We start from the raw sequence: 15,569 nt of genomic DNA, 5'->3' as shown, positions 1-15,569 counted from the left end.
TGGATAAGTTATGAAAGGTCGCTCCTCTTACAAATGCTGAGCACCCCTGGGCCATCCAGGCTGCAATGTCCTTCTGGAGTGGGAGCAAGGGGCAGGATGCACAGACAGCAAGTCCTGCTCTGAGCCATGCTATGAAAAGCCCCACCATGCAGCACTCCACTGTCATTTTCCTGGAAGGCTTCTGCTTCTAGCTGTACCTGGCATGACCCAAAGGAAGCAGGGGAAAACATTCACTTCCCACAGGCTCTACCCAGGGAAAAAATATACCTCTTTTGATCCCCTTCCAGGGTCCAGATTTCCAGGCTGCTCTCCACTTCCACCAGCTCCGTAGTTAACTCCATCCTATCCAAGTGGATCTTCTTTCCCCAGCCTCCACAAGACACCTTTCTTTAAGAGCAGTGCTCCCTTCCCTCTCTCTTACATAGTGCTGCCCCACGTGTCAGCGTTAAGACACCCGTGCAAAGGTGTCTAGGAGATGTGGACATCTCCAGCCCCTCAGCAAGACCTGCACCTGGTGGTGCTGCTCCATCTGTACCCCAGGCTGGGCAAGCAGCATGACCTGGGCTTGGCTCTGCACCAGACCATGGTGAGCAGAGGGAGGACGCAGACCCCACGTCACGCCCAGACCACACGTCTAACAGATCTGTTTATTCCTGGAGAGCACAGTGAGCAGGGTGAGGAAGCAGAGCTGCCGGGCAGGCAGCAGTGGTTATTGCTGCGGGTGCATCCTCCAGCGACAACAGGGGTCTGGGGGAAGCAAACTGCCTGCCTGCCTCTACAGGGCACGGGATGGGCCCTCACCCACTGCCAGGCTGGAGCCACCCCAGTACCGCAGAAGAAGGGGAAGGGAATGGAGTAGCACTGAGAAGTGCAAATATGTTGGCACTGGAGTCCATCTGCACTGGGCAAAGGAGCCCAAGCTAAGAGGAAAGTGTGGGAGGATGAGGGACTGGGAGAAGAAACCCAACTGTGTGCTGAAGACCCCCCCTAAACCACCACACCCTGCTCTCTGGAGGAAGGCATTGCCTCTAGCCCTGCTGTGGGCCATGACCAAGCGCAGCAGATGTCCCAGGAGATCCCAGGGATGGGAGGGGAGGCCAGGCTGCTGTGACAGTGACGGCATCGCTGTGCCCATGTGGAAAAGAGGAGCTTCAGCTGCTGCGCTACAGGGTCACATGTGTTCACATGACGGAGGAGCCCTGAAACATTCAGTGCTTGAGTTGTAGGGCTTGACCCCGTGGTGAGCATAGGCAGGGGCATGGAGGTGGGAGGGATGTGTTGAAGGCCACGCAGAAAGAGCCAGCAGGCTCCATGCTTTGGTCGCGTTTAGTGGTGACAAGTACAGTGCAAGGGCTTCAAGAAATCGAGTATGGCCATTCCTCCTCCCAGAAGGCCACTCTGGCTCCCTCAGGAACCTGCTGTTTGAGCAAGGCAATACCTGCTGATGCTCCCAGGTGTGGGTGCAGAGATAGGCAACGTGTGCCGGAGGGGATGGGTCAGCACTAGAGCAAGCGATACGAGTGTCCTCCCCCTCATGCCCCAGCAGCTGCCTCTCCCTGCTCTGCAGCTGGCCCCCAGCCTGCCACCATGCAGGGATTCGTAGGTACCCCATGCTGCTTGCCCTCCTCCTGTTCTGGGGTGAGGGGGAGAAAGGGGGAGTGGAGAGAAGCCCAGCCCAGAAGAGGAGAAGGGAATCCCCTGCCTGCCTTGACCCCTGGTCCACTGGAGAAGATGGTGTGAGGCTTGCCGGAAGGCAGGGCTGGTGGCTCAGTGTGGGATGGAGCAAGGGGGGAAGAGTATCCTGTATCCACGGATCCAAGGGGAGGCACTTGGAGTAGGCCTGGCCCATTGGGGTGTTCCAGCTGCAGCGGATCTGTTGTAACTCCTAGCCACACATCGTCAGCAGCAGCCACTGGGAAGGAGTGGGAGAAGGGATGAGCAGGGTGCATTTTTGGCATGTTCTCATGAGCCAGTTTTAACAGCCCTCCAAGAAACACAGAGCCTGCAGCGGTTCTGTTTACTCATCTTGATCTTTTATGGGTTCTTTCCCTACCCAGGGGGCTGGAGGGCTTTCTACCACCCACCCCAAGAGCCCCATCCACCTTAATGCCATGTCCCCTTGTTTCCCACCCCACCTTCCACTGGGCTGAGCTCTCACCTCAGAAAGGTTCATGACAGCAGTGCCAGTGCCTTCAGCGTCCATGCTACGGAAGAACCCTGCAGGGACACAAGCACAAAGTGAGCAACACATCTTTCTGTTCCTGCCCTCCCTACCCCAGGGCCATCACTCACTGAACATGGTCTCCAGCTTCAGGAGGCAGCAGACAAAGTTGTCAAAGTCCACGCCCATGTCACTGTCTGCATAGCGGGCCACCACTACCTGATGCAGCTTGTTGTTCAGCTTGAAACCTGCAAGGCAGAGAGCAGTCAGCCCCCCAGGGAGGCAGGAGAGCAGGGTGTAGTTGTGGAAGTCCATACACCCACACAAAGGGTCCACCAACCCACCCAAGGAAGGGCACTGTGTCCAGCCTCAATAGGAAGAGGGGATGCTCTCCCTGCAGCCATATATGACTAGTTAGCTCACTGATCCACCCCAGGCCTCTGCTTTGCCAGGATGGGATTCTGCAGGTCAGAGGAGGACAGAGGCTGGGACCATCTTGCATGCATCCCTAACTGAGGCTCCAGCACTTGGCACAGCTGGGATGGAGAAAGCCTGGTGCATACATGGGCCACATCTCACTACAACAGGTTGGCTTCAAGCATGCAATATAGGCTGCTTACACCCTTCTCCTGCTATTTGGAACAGGACTCTGACAGCAGGAGCCCCCTCCCCAGCCTCCAGCCCAGTCCCATCCTTCTCCAGACCTACCGGCTGACTCTAGAGCCATGCGCATCTCATAGGAGCTCATGGTGCCTGACTTATCCAGGTCGTACTGGCGGAAGATCGTCTGCAAAAACATCACAGAGGACATGAGGGGAAGACTCTCCTTTGGCCTCCACCCTGGCTGTCCCCTCTCTTTGCTGCCCCAGGAGGGGGGCTACCCCTGTGCAGTGCACCACGCCCCCTCTCCTCCTCACCAGCCAGCTCCGGATCTTGTTCCACAGGATCTGGAACTCCACCAGCCCAAGGCGGGCACTGCCGTCTTTCTGGGGAGCAGAGGGTCAAGGAGGTCAAAGCAGCCAGGAAAGGGGGTGGTGCAAAGGCAAAGCTCCCAGATCCCAGCCACCTGAGGCAAGAAAAGCCTGGACACACTTGCTCTGCCCAATTTTCCCTCCAACCTTCCCCTCTATCCTGCAACATCGGCAAAATAACAGACTGCAATCCAGCAAGGAAAGGGAACTAGCTGCCATGTCATTCCCTGGGGCCAGCCGTGCTGCTGCTGTAGGAAGCACATTGCTGTGCTGTCCTTGGACCGAAGCTGGGCTGGCCTGCAGCAAAAAGGGAAGTTGTAGGGCCAGGCTGGAGAAGGGCTCAGAGGTGCTCCTTGCCTGACCCCTCAGCTGCATGTCCTTGTGCAAGCAGGACACCAGCCATGGCTCTTGTCGCTTGACACCTCTCATCCACAACAGCTGGACAGGATGGTTTGGGGTCAAGAAGCCCAGTAGTCCTTGTTCCCTTCCAGGAGTGCCTCAAAGGCTGGGTGGCACAACAGCACATCAGGCTGGGGAGCCCGTGGGAAGTGAAGCTTTTCTTTGAGGTGAAAGTAGAAGGCATGGAATGGGACCATGCTGGGCTTTTGGTGGCAGAGCCAGGGCCCAAGCAAGCAGGGGAAGTGATGGCCCTTTCAAAAAAACCTGCTCCCAAAGCCAAAGAGTATAGAGCAGGCAGCCCTGAAGCCATAAGGACCCCTTCCTTTCCTCCACCGGTTGAACAGCTTCGGCACTGCTGGAGAGCCAAGCCCCAGCTCCAACAGAGAAGTCTTGTTTCCAGCAGGCTGAGCACCAGGAAAGCTGGCCCCAGCCCACAGCACCAAGAGGATACATCCATCAGGTTGACCATGTTGCGGCAGGAGTCCAGGCTGAACCCATCTGTTTTCAGATCTTTGTCTGAGGAGAAAGGAGGAGGTTGAGCACATGCCTCAAAACCCAACCTGCTGAGCAAGCCTGGGCTGCAGGGAGCAAGGGGTGGGAAGAGTAGTGCTTACGTCTAGAGATGACTCTGTTCAGAATAGTCCGAAGCTCAAAGACACTGATTTCCATGTCCTGGAGCAGAATCAGAGTTAGCATCACCCCTTGCCTGCTCTCCACCCCACTTGTGGCCATTGTCCCCCTCCTGCCTAAACATCTCTGCCTTAGTCACAAAACATGAGGATGCCATTACATTTCTGGCACACCCAGAAGAGTTTTGGTCACAGCTGGATGCTCTTCCCCAAATCTACCCGTCACACCATCCCTGAAGGCAGCTGGGCTGAGCAAAGATGGACTTGTCTGCAGGATGAGACTGAGTGAGCACGGGGTGGGCTGGAACTCCCACGGCCAGGGGTTCGGTCCTGTTCCCTTTCCTCCCCTCCCCAGGGGGCCTTCCAGAGCTTGGCACAGCCATACCCACCTCTCCTGCCAGCTGCTGGAACATGTTCTTGAAGCTGTCCTCTATGTCATCCTCAGTTACTTCCTCCTGGGGTGATGCAAACCAGAAAGAAGAGGTTAGTGGTCAAACCCAGGCTCTGCCCTGCCTCCCAGGCTCAGTAAATGCCAACTGGAAAGGAAGCTCTTCTTTGTTCATCTCATCTTTGTTAGTTCCCACATCCCCATCACCCCAGCCCCTCTCCAGCCACAGTGACACCCCAGACTCAGCCGGCCACCCCCGGCCTGTAGCTCCCCCTCCCAAGTCCCGGAGCCTCAGCACCAGCCGATCCAAAGTGGCGGCTCCTACCTCATCTGCCAGATCTGCTGAGATCTCCTCATCCAGCTCCCTGGGGCAGAAAGGGGAAAACGAAGTGATGAGCAGGGTCCCCAGCCAGCAGGCTGCCTGCAGTGGGAAACATCGCACTGCTCACAGACACGGGGTGTCCCTCCCAGGCCAGGACTCACGCCGTGTCCGACTGCTTCTCGGTGAAGACGCGCAGGACGAAGTCGGCCTCCTTGTGCGGTTCGAAGGTGGAGGGCACAATGATGTACTCGCCCGGGGGCAGCCGGATCTGGTTGCTCACTTCCCGCAGGTTGATGAAGGTCTCCGACCGTGCCCGGGACTGGTTTCGCAGGAAGAAGTCCTTCTTCAAGTGCACATTCTGCATGCCCTGGGCCTGGGGGAAGGAATGTTCTTGTGGACCACAATGGGAAGCACCCACAGGGAGTGGTGGGACCAATGTCAGCCCCATCAGGTAGGACAGCCCTGCCCTGCTCATCCAGTAGGAGCCACCCCTCTGTCCCACATGGGGGTGCCCAGCACCCACTAGCACCCTAGCCATGGAGATCCCATGCCACTGGATGCATCAACCCGTTTTTGCCAAGTCTTGTGCTTCCCTCCAAGACAGTGTAGGCTCTGACAGCTCAGGACGTACCTCCTCAGGAACCTGCAGATAGAGGGAAAAGGGGAAAAAATATCACAATCCCAGTACCTGCCCCATCCCTTACAGCTGCAGGGAGCACAGGATGGGGGCATTAGCCCACAGCTGGCCAAAGCTGGTGGAAAAGGTTTCCTTGAGGACTGGGGTTGAGGCGGGACTGGCAGGGCTGAGCCTGTCCCAGGGAAGAAGCCTTGGGGCGGGCAGGGGTTACCTCGTAGACAGCAAAGCCGATGGTGTGCATGTCACCTCCCACCCGCCGCTCCCGCCGACGGTGCTTCTGCATCAGAGCCACCAGGAAGCTGCAGGCCACCTCATCGTCCCCAGGGTCATCATCTTCTTCCAGCAACTTGATCTTAAACTGGGGGTTGATCCAGAATGTGGCTGGGAGGAAGGGGATGTGTGGATGAGATACCTGGTTTCATCAAGCTGCCAAGAGCACGGATGTGGAGGCCAGAGGTACCTGGGTGATTCCTGCAGCCCCCAGCAGAGCTCCCCCGGCGCCACGTGCCCTCAAACACCTGCGTGTGCCATCTGCTGAGCTCGTCCTTGGTGAGGGCATCGGGGGTCAGGTTGCAGATCTCCAGCCTGGAGAACTCCCTCATGAAGTCCCGGAAAGACATCCTGTGGGAGGCAGGTAGGGGCTGAGGCCAGGGCACTGCTGTGGGGAGGGAGGAGAGCGCAAGCAGCTCTGGACCCAGCTAGCATTTTAGGAGAATTAAGTGACAGTAGAATCTTTTACCCTAAACACTTATAGCTTATTTAAAGCCTAGTGCTGGCTTTGGGTAAGAAAGGATGTTTATTTTGCATTTAGTTGGCCTAAATTTCCTTCAAGGGAGGAAAATTATTAACTAGATCAGATGAGGAAACACTGGCAAGCTCTCCAGTGCTGGAAAGCCAGCTCATAAAGGCAGGTCATGTGCTTCAGGTGAAGCATGATAGCAGGATCTCTCCCCAGCTCCTCTGCTCATTCCCAGACTGGCTGCTGAAATAGAGCAGCACTTTGCTCTGGCACTCACCAGAACTCTCCATCCTCCATCTTCAGCTGCAGCTCTTCCCTCTCGTCGGGGTCAATGTTGTTCCACTCAGAGGAGCTGGAGAAGTAGGAGAGAGACAATTAGATAGGGACTCCTGAAGGGGCACTGAGAGCAGTTCAGAGCTGGCCCTCAACTCCGCTCTTTCTGATGCGAAGGGCACGGCACACTGTGAGCTTCCCCTCCGCAGTGCCCTGTGCCCGACTGCTGTGTGCGCAGCGCTTGCTGGCCTGACAGAGCGAGACTGCCGTCCCTCCTGTCCTGCTTACCCATCACTCCAGGCTCCAGTCCACTCCACCTGACCCCAGGGGTTCCTGATGCGGATGAGTTGTTCCGGCTGACCCCGGTAGTTCACCTGCCAGACACCAGACACAGGAGGTGGAGCCCATGCCACTGTTCAGGCTGTAACTGCTAAGGAATTAAAGTCTAATCTAGGTGACTCACATCTCTGAAGGCTGTGACAGAATAGGCATGGCCCTTCACCAGCTTCTTGAAGGTCACTGCTTCCATATCGAAGGCACTTGTGATCTGAGGAGAACGTGTAATGCTCAAGTCAATAGGATTGAATTAATGTAGTCCTATCCCTACCCCTTCCCTCCATGTGTGGAGAACTCTTGCTTTGCACTGCTCCAGCCAAGAGAAGTAGCAGGTAGCAGCTCCCTGTGCTCAAAGGCTGCTGGCTGTGGACAATTTAAAGACAATTTCCCTAGCACAGAACCCCGACGATCCATCAGGGAACCACCCAAACTTCAGAATTTAAAAACCATGCTCCAGGTAATTTGCTGATGCAAGACATGGCCAGAGTCATGGGCAGTCCCTTGTCCTGCACTTGAGATGAACAGCCCCGCTCCATCCAAAGGAGCCCATTCACAGCAACTGGGCTGCAGCACCACGTGTTGTGCCGCAGGGCTGCCACACTGCCTCTGGAAAGGGTGCTGTGGAAGAGGGAAAGGAAGTAACCTCCCATGCAGTGTCCCAGCGAGGGGGCTGCTGATACAGGCCTGGGCTGTGAGGCCTCACTTTGGCCAGCTGAGCCCCGCTGGTCCCGGCACACCACTTACGTCGATGGAGCAGCCCAGCAGGGACCCCCTCTCCAGCGCCTTGCGGATGATGTGGCCCATGTTGCGCGGCGGCCGCTTCAGGTCGTACATCTCTGCCACGCCGCCCGTGAAGTCCTCAAAGCCCTCGGTGGTGCTGCCCCCCGAGAGCGACTCGTAGCAGCCATTCAGCCTGAGGGGTGCGTGAGGAGACAAGGAGGTAGCACACTGCTGCTGCCCAGCCACCCAGCACAAGCAGGGACAGAGACAGAGGAGACTCCCTTCCCTCTGCCCTGCACAGTGAGTGCCCTGCCCCCCACCTGCCCACATGCCCACCACGGGGGTACCCACTTGGCATAGGCCTTCTCCAGCAGAGCACTCCAGAACTCGGTGCACTCTGCCGAGTGGACAAACAGAAGTTCCCCATCCTTGGTGGGCAGCTGGTCATCCACCACCACATCCACCCACTCACCAAACTGCCAGATCTGGGGAGTAAGGAGAGAGCGGGGTGAGGTCAGAACACCACATGGCTTGCTCATCCCTACCCAGAGGGATGGCCTCAACCCACCACCCTCATTTCTGCTGCAGCCCACCACCTGTGGAGGGCCAGGAGCTCCCAGCCCACCTGGAAGTGAAAGATGCCAGCATAGTCCTCCTGGAAACTCTGTCCGTGGGGCACCACGCGATGCAGGAGCTCCTCGTTGAGTGTGAGGGAGCCAATGGCAGCCAGCAGCCAGCAGTCGCCTGGGGAAGGAGAGGAAGCTGGTACCCATCACCTTCCTAGCTGGGAGGGTAGGTGATGGATGTTTAGGAGCCCACAGTGTGCACTCCTTGCAAATGTTTGGGGCTCCCCAGCTCAGAAAGTCCATGGAAAAACCAGAGAAGGTCCAGCAAGCAGAACTCAGGGATCCAAGCTTGCTCAGCCTGCCCACAGAGAGAAGTATTAGCTCAAGGCAACAGGGAACGATCCTCCCTCACCTGGAGCCTGTGCCCAGGACACCACACACAGTCAGCACCAACAGCCCCCTCCTGCAGCCATTTATCTAGACCCTCCTGGAACTCATTCATATGACTGCCCTCCATATCTCAGACAGCAAGTTCTGCACCAGAATTACACTTTGCATGTAAAAAGGCCATTTTATCAAGCAAGCAGTTTAATGCTGCTGCCCCCGCTTCTCAAATTGCAAGCAGCACCACCTCACTTTTCCAAGTGATCTTAACCACAAGTGCTGCTCCAGGCCAGCACTGTGCTTTAAATTCTTTGCCTTGATTTTCTTTTCTCTTTTGCCTTTGAAGCCTTTCACACCTTAGCCTTGAGCCTGGGTAATATGTAACTGGGCTGTGGTTTGACAAAATGCCATTTCAGAGTTTTTAATGACCAAGTGAACACTACCACAGTACTTCAGGCTGTTATGCACTCCAGTTGCCACCTCAGGTCTGTCCTAATTACTGGATATATTAAATGTAGTCAGCCCTGAAAACAGCATGCTGTATGTGCTAAGGTATACAGTACTCCCCATCAAGTGCCCTACTTGCTCCCAATCAGGGCAACACTCTCTGTGGTACCAAGATCTGTTTCTGATGACCACAAAATCCCAGCTGTGATTCAACTCTTCCAGCCTACCCAGCCCATTAACACTTTTCTCCTTGTCTCAGTGCCTTTGCCTTGGGAGACACCCCTGGAGAAATGACAAATCATCACTTGTACACCTCTCGATTCCCTTCTGCCACACCACATTGCTTGGCAAGCACTTTGTCACCACCACCACCACCTCAGTTTGTTACTGTCATGCAGCTGCCATCCCTCACCATTTACCAAGCAGGGAGCTCTTTGGAGCAGCTCCTGGCATTGTTGTCAGGTATAGATGCACCCAGAATCTCCCCTGATCTCGGCATGGTCAAATTGTGCACACATCAACTAATTTCCGTGGAGCCTTAACCTAGAGCTGCCAGGAGGAACAGGATGACCTCTGACTTGCAGTTTCCACCTCACCAAATGGAAAGGGCCAGCCACCCAACCCTCCCCAGTCACTACTGTCTGTACCAAGGTCCAGGGACAAAGCTTCAACACGTACCCAGAGCCCCCTGGCAGATGTCCGTCCGGGTGGCACCGCCAACGATGAACTGAGGGTCATCCACTAATTCCTGCAGAAGGACAGAATCAGATGCTGGTGCTGGATCTTGGCAGGGCCTGGGCATTAGCAGGGCTGGCACCCACTGCAGCTCTGACTCGAGAGAAACGGTATACGGTCCCTGCAAGATGCACCCCACCTGCCCTCTGCTAGGGATGGCTGCTTGACTGCAACCCCAGGGCCATCATGGTAAGTCAGGGCAAGATCTTCTGCTGCAGCCATGGGAGGACATGGCTGGATGACATTCCCTTGCCCTCATGGCACCAGGGGTTATGCACTCTCAAAAGCCCCAGTTACTGAGGGTGACACATCCATGCCATGACACCTAGAAACAGCAACACAACCCACCTATTTTGAAGCCCACAGTCTGCTGCCCAGAGAAAGCAGTGCCTGCTAAACACAATGCTTTTCTGAGCAGACACTCATGGGGAATGGCCCTGGCCCCTTGGGAAAGTGGCTCTGCAACATTCCAGGGACTTTGAGCCCTGAGGGGTGCCAGCCAGGGCCAGTCTGCAGCTCAGCAGACCACATCAGTGCGGATGTGCAGGGCAGGGATGCCAGCCCAATCTGAGAAGAAGCAAGCCCAGCACTTACCGACGGACGCTTCCACTCTACTCCCCGCGTCTTACTGGAGTGTGGCCCCAGCTCCTTGAATCCGAGGGCAGAGGGGCCAGCTGGGAACTGGGGATCCCTGAAGAGGGTGCCACTCTCAATGCACTGCTGCTTGAGGGCCTCATAGTCCTGGCTGAGGTACTTGATGGCGTTGTTGTGCTGGCCAAGCCCCTCGGCTCTCAGGCGGTCTCTCTGCACACGAGCAGCCATCCCGCCAAAGGGCATCATAGCCGGGCACCAGCACCGCTACCTTCAGCTCTGCTCCCTGCAACAGAACAGGCATGGCCAGGCTGAGGCAGGGCCCGCTACCTTGCTCTGCCCTCCGGGGATATCAGCCATCACACAGAGCCAGGCTTGGAGGCTGAATCCCCAATTCCCCACCACTCCCATAGCAGGGACCTTCTCCAGCAGCACTGGCCTGGTGGAGTGAGCCCAGTGACACACAGAGGTGGGCACACACATCAGGAGAACCTCCCAGACCCCATCCCCAGCAGCAGCCCCGTTCTGAGCCCTGTCCTACATCCTGGCCGTCGCAGCCGTGCTGTCTTTAGGGGACACCGAGCGGGCAAAGCAGCATTGACGGCTGGCTGGGAGGAGGCAACCCCCCAGCACCTAGGTCATGGGTCCTGTCCCGTCCCCGCTACGCCAAAAGGCTGTGCCCGGAGGAATTTCAGACGCTTTCCAAACCCGTCAGCCTCTCCTCCCGGCGTAGTTTTCCGGGTTCTTTCCTTGTCCCGGCTCCTCCTCACCCGCTTCAGCCCGCTTCAGCTTCTCCCACCCCCCGGGGCCTCTCCCTCTTCTTTTCCCTCTTCCTCGAAAGCCGCCCCGGCTTCCTGAGTACTGAGTCAATAGGGCCGGGTAGGGAGGAGCCCAGCGGGGGCAGATAGCGCTAACTATGGGGCCAGAGAAGGACAGGGAAGGGAGAGGCGGGACAGCACACGCACACACAGGGAGGATGACTCAAGTCTCGTCGAGTGCCAGTGGAGCAGCCTGCTGGGAGACACTGGGCAGGGGTTACGGAGTGCAGCGGGGCACACCGGCAGCAGGAGAGCGGGGCAGGACAGACACCGCAGAGCCCGCACCCCGCACCTTTCCCCGCCCCGGCCATCCTCCCGGGGGTTTGACCAGCAGCACGGCCAGGAGCTTCGAACCAGCATGGCACAGCTGCCAGGAATGTCTGGCCCCGCAGCCCTGCCCCACCGCGTCCGCTGCGGTGGGCAAGTCCGAGCTGCCCTCCCGCCGTCCAGCTGCCCTCAGCCCTGCCCAACACCATGGCAGCAGCCAGCGCTCACACCCACTGCACCGCTCAGGCTGGACGGGGCTCTGGGGCCGTCTGGTCCAAGCCTCCATGCAAGCAGTGTCACCTGCAGCAGGGCCATGGGGCAGGTGCCACCACCATTAGCCCACTGGCACCTGCGGCTCACCCTGCCCCACTCCCCAGCCATCTCAGCTCCTGCTTGGCAGGGCTGGTGCCGAATAGTTCAGAAGTTTCTCCATGTGAGAGAGTGGAGTAGTCCTTGGGTAAATAAGCCAGGAGCCAGCAACTCTCTCAGAGCAGCAAACTCAAATGCCAGTGCTGGCCCGCTCCCTCTGCAGCACCCTATCCCAGGGGAGCAGGGTGCAGCCTGGCTCCAGAGAGGCTGCTTTCCTTGTCCTGAAGTGCTGCGATAGCCAGAGGGAAGGCAGGCAACAGTGAGACGGGTGCAAGCTCTTGGCAGATGCAGAGGGCATAAACTTGGCTGCTAACCCATGTGGCTGTCCTAGCCAGAAGCTTTTCAGAAGAAAAATCTACTCTTCCCCATTACTCTGCCTGCTCTGGGATGCTCTAAACCCACTATCCTTCTCCAGGGCAGCGCCAGCCCTTCTCTCCTCTGTGGTGGTCCCAAATCTATGGAGGTCCTCCAACAACTCCTGCAGCCCTGGCAGTCTCTCCCAGTGGCAAAGCACTCGGTGCCTGCAGAGCAGGCAGCATGGCTCCTCCAGTCCCAGACACTGCCCAGAACACAGGGGGGCCTGAGGGAGGAGGAATCCCAAGTACAGCTGCCCACACCGCCTCCACCTCCCACCTCCCAAACTCCCCAGCACAGCCTGACAATGACCATGAAACTTCCCCTGCCTGCAGCCCCTGACAGGTTCCCTGCACCCTTTCCCACCCTACCTACCGGCACCGGCCATGGCTGCGGACATGGGGAGCTGTGTGCAGACACAGGCACCGTATGAGTTATTCTTAGCTCTGTGGCTCAAAATACTCAGGAAGGCTGTGCTCAGTGGCAGACGGAGGTCACGCAAGCGCAGAGCAAAGAAAAGCATTTCAGACCCCAGAATGGGAGAGGAACCACATGGGTCTTTAAAGCAATGGGGTCAGCTGCTGACACCTCCCCAGGCTGATGCTGACAGACACTGCAGGTCCTCCACGGAGGAGGAAGGGGTGTGATGAGACAAGCCAAGCCCCCAGGGCACTTTTCCACCACGAGTGACACCCAACTGCAATACGATGCTTTCCAGTACTCGAGGCACCTCTGATCCCTCCCAGGTGGGAGCAAAAAGTCACACTGGTTCCTGCAGGGTCCCTGACACCTTGTGCCCTTTTGCGCATACTGCAAAACCCTACGGCAGCATCATTGTTGAAGTCCAGCCAAAAATCTTTGCAGACCTCAGGTTTGCCAGCTGCGCTTGAAGATCAACGGAAGTAGGGAGTTCCCTTCCCCAAAATCAGCCCTGACACACTGTATCCTGCCGCATACTCAGCTCGGGGCAGGACGCCACAGCCGCCCATGGCATCCCACAGTGCTCAAGCAGTTCTCAGGCCCTTTCCAGCCTTCCGGATGACAAAAACCCTCGTTTCCCGCAGGCTCCTCTTTATGTTACCGCGTCCCTTTGACGGGATACGGGCTTGGCTTTGGGGTCGGCAGCGCATCCCGGGAGGCTGAGCTATACAGCTTACTCGCCGCCCCGATTGAGAAGCCTCTGGGTCTCTGCGGATGCGTTACCTAATGCAAAAATCCCTGCTGACAGAAAGGGGATGGGAGGGATAGGCAAGCCTGGATAAGCTTAGAGAACAGAGGAAGCAGCCGGGGAGGGGGAGACGGAACGGACCTGCAGCCCTGCCCGCCCGGCGGCGGGCTCCCCCCCGGTGCTTAACCCCATGCTGGGGGTCGGATAAGGGTGAGGATGGGGGGGATGGACTTACGGAAGCTGCTGCCGCCACCGCCCTGCCCGCTTCGGCTCGGCCCGGCCCAGCCCAGCCCAGCCCGGCTCGGTACAGCCCCGCGGAAGGTGGAGTTTCGGCGGGCAGGATGTGCGAGCAAAGGCGGGAGGGCAGTGGGAGGGGGAATTAAAGGAGCAGTGACTGCTTGCAGACACTGGGAGGGGATTGATCGGGACTGCTGGTGAGGTTCTGTCTGCTGACACCCTCTCCCAGCTCCCAGGGATGGAGGGGTACCGCCGGGATGGGCGTACTCCTTCCACCATTGTTCTGAGGAAAGGGTTGGGTGCCCACGGAAACCGGGGCTGGAAGGAAAAGAGGAAGCAACTTTCCCCTAGGAATGGGTTTGCGGGTGACTGCTCCACACTGCCGGCACCCTAGCTTAGCTGGGTGAAGCTCTGTACTGCACTTTGTCCCCGGAACTTGTTGACCTTCTGCTGCCACGACTGAGTGCGGTGGTCCCCGCGGCCACGGTCAACAACGCTGCCAGCAGCTGCCCCGGCCTCTCTGCGTGCCCCGGCTGGCACCCCACCTCCCAGCTGCCCCTCGCTGCTGGGTGCCAGCAGGGCCCTCTCCGGGCAGATCCCACTGCCCTGGGGCTTTCCACAGCCACATCGGGGCTGCCCCAGCATGCCCTCCGTGATTCACGCTGCAGCTATGCTGGGTGGTACTGTTACCAGTGGGCATGGCCACAGCACGGCTTCGCACCGTACCGTGGAGCCCTTCGTGGTTCAACATGGCTTCGCCTGGCATAGCATGGTTCAGCATGGATTGGCACAGCTTGGCCTGGTATGGCTTAGCCCAGCATATCTGCCGTGGCTTGGCCTGGCATGAGCAGCTCAGCTCAGCTCATCCCTGTCCCAGGAAAGAAGCTCTGTATTGCCATTCTTCTGGTGCCAGGGCTGAAAAGGATGATCCTAATGGGCGTCACCAACCCTGGGGCTCCTCCTTCCCTGGTGCCTGTTTGCAGCTGGGGAGGCTGTGCCCATACAGCCTCCCTGCAGCAGCTGGCATCGAGCCTGCGGGAGCCTAGGCCGCACAGGGCACCTGCTTTCTACCTCACCCCACCTTACCCCAAGGGGGTAAATCCATCCTAAGCAGGGAGCAAGTTGCACATTGGAGCCAGGAGCTGTGTCCCTTGCCTAAGGGAAGGGCAACCCAAACATTTAAAACCAGCTGTAGCATGGTCCTGCTGCTGCACCCACAAGGGACCAGTCCAGTCCTGGCCAGCACCCACTAGAACTGCCCTATCCCTATATAGGGGACTCTCTTACAGGCAACTTGTTCTGCCCCCCCTAGTGCAGAGGAGGCCTGGGGGTGCCCTGCTCTGGGTTGTTGCAAGGGCTGCTCCATCTTTTTCCCAGCCAGGCTTGCCACAGGCTGAAAGCATAAGGGGGTCCCTGCTGGGGTCATTATTTAGCTCTGCATAGAACTGCAGGCAGCACTGTGCTTTCAAAGAGTAAGAGGCCTATAGTGCCAGGGCTTGTTCCTGCTTTGGGTTTGTGCCCATCCTTGTGACCCCATTGTCCTGTTCAGCTCCTGCCTTATTACCCTTCAGTGGCCTCCAAAGCTGCTTTCACAGACTCTCCTGGGGCAGGAGACAACTCCTCAATAATCCTGAGACAAAGGCTGTTCCGTGTCCTTCCCCCTAGGCGCAGAAGCAGTTTCCCTAAAACACCTGCGAAATCCCTGTGCAATTTCTTTGTTTCCTTCCCTCAAGCTTTCCTTTGCAGTGATTGCTGCAGGGACTTGGCAGCAGGCATGGTTCTTCTTTCAGTCTTCTTTGTTCTCAGGCATTGCCTCTTCCCTGCCCTTTGGCTACGGGGCCGGGGCATCTTTTGTCCCCTGCTGAGGCGGGGACAGAGCTGGAGTCATTTATCCGTCTCCCAGCAGCCCATGCCAGGCCTCGCCGCTCCATTGTGCCATCCTCCGAGCAACGGCCACTGTGCACAACATAAGGAACATAGCATACAGCAGTCTCCCGGGAAGCACGCCAGCTCCAGCCTGCACAGAGCGGCAGGGAGCATCCTGGGGGCTGGCTGCTC

At 57.7% G+C, this 15,569-nt stretch overlaps 1 protein-coding gene and 1 long non-coding RNA gene across 3 annotated transcripts; one reads left to right on the top strand and one right to left on the bottom strand.

Moving 5' to 3' along the window:
- Positions 1 to 628: 628 nt before the first annotated feature.
- On the bottom strand, positions 629 to 13,613 carry CAPN11 (calpain 11). Of its 2 annotated transcripts, none has more exons than XM_032102702.1 (22): positions 13,510 to 13,613; positions 10,302 to 10,584; positions 9,651 to 9,720; positions 8,201 to 8,319; positions 7,927 to 8,060; positions 7,600 to 7,768; positions 6,983 to 7,066; positions 6,808 to 6,893; positions 6,524 to 6,598; positions 5,968 to 6,128; positions 5,719 to 5,888; positions 5,502 to 5,513; positions 5,032 to 5,243; positions 4,874 to 4,913; positions 4,550 to 4,615; positions 4,146 to 4,203; positions 3,983 to 4,047; positions 3,079 to 3,147; positions 2,870 to 2,948; positions 2,293 to 2,409; positions 2,159 to 2,217; positions 629 to 1,912 (listed from the first exon to the last, which is right to left on the bottom strand). In XM_032102702.1, the coding sequence occupies exons 2-22, from the start codon at positions 10,545 to 10,547 to the stop codon at positions 1,886 to 1,888; spliced, it is 2,118 nt and encodes a 705-aa protein (XP_031958593.1). In that variant the 5' UTR covers positions 10,548 to 10,584; positions 13,510 to 13,613; the 3' UTR covers positions 629 to 1,885. The 2 variants fall into 2 exon arrangements, with proteins under 2 accessions (XP_031958593.1, XP_031958594.1); XM_032102703.1 differs by lacking the exon at positions 13,510 to 13,613 and adding an exon at positions 12,482 to 12,561.
- On the top strand, positions 2,138 to 4,707 carry LOC116441123. Its single transcript, XR_004238896.1, has 2 exons — positions 2,138 to 2,238; positions 2,807 to 4,707. It is a non-coding gene; the product is annotated as an uncharacterized LOC116441123 (long non-coding RNA).
- Positions 13,614 to 15,569: the final 1,956 nt, after the last annotated feature.

Source organism: Corvus moneduloides, chromosome 3 (assembly GCF_009650955.1).
Source record: "Corvus moneduloides isolate bCorMon1 chromosome 3, bCorMon1.pri, whole genome shotgun sequence".
Taxonomy (NCBI): Eukaryota; Metazoa; Chordata; class Aves; order Passeriformes; family Corvidae; genus Corvus; species Corvus moneduloides.
Note: the sequence above shows the minus strand (reverse complement) of the source record. Positions and strands in the feature narration are given on the sequence as shown.

What these genes read in the sequence shown, in the direction of transcription:
- CAPN11 (XM_032102702.1), bottom strand. Translation starts at nt 10,547, where the DNA reads ATGATGCCCTTTGGCGGGATGGCTGCTCGTGTGCAGAGAGACCGCCTG. An exon ending in CTGGCATCTTTCACTTCCAG is followed by an intron (nt 8,061 to 8,200) that starts GTGGGCTGGGAG and finishes CTTACTCCCCAG; the next exon opens with ATCTGGCAGTTTGGTGAGTG. An exon ending in GAAGCTGGAGACCATGTTCA is followed by an intron (nt 2,218 to 2,292) that starts GTGAGTGATGGC and finishes GTGTCCCTGCAG; the next exon opens with GGTTCTTCCGTAGCATGGAC.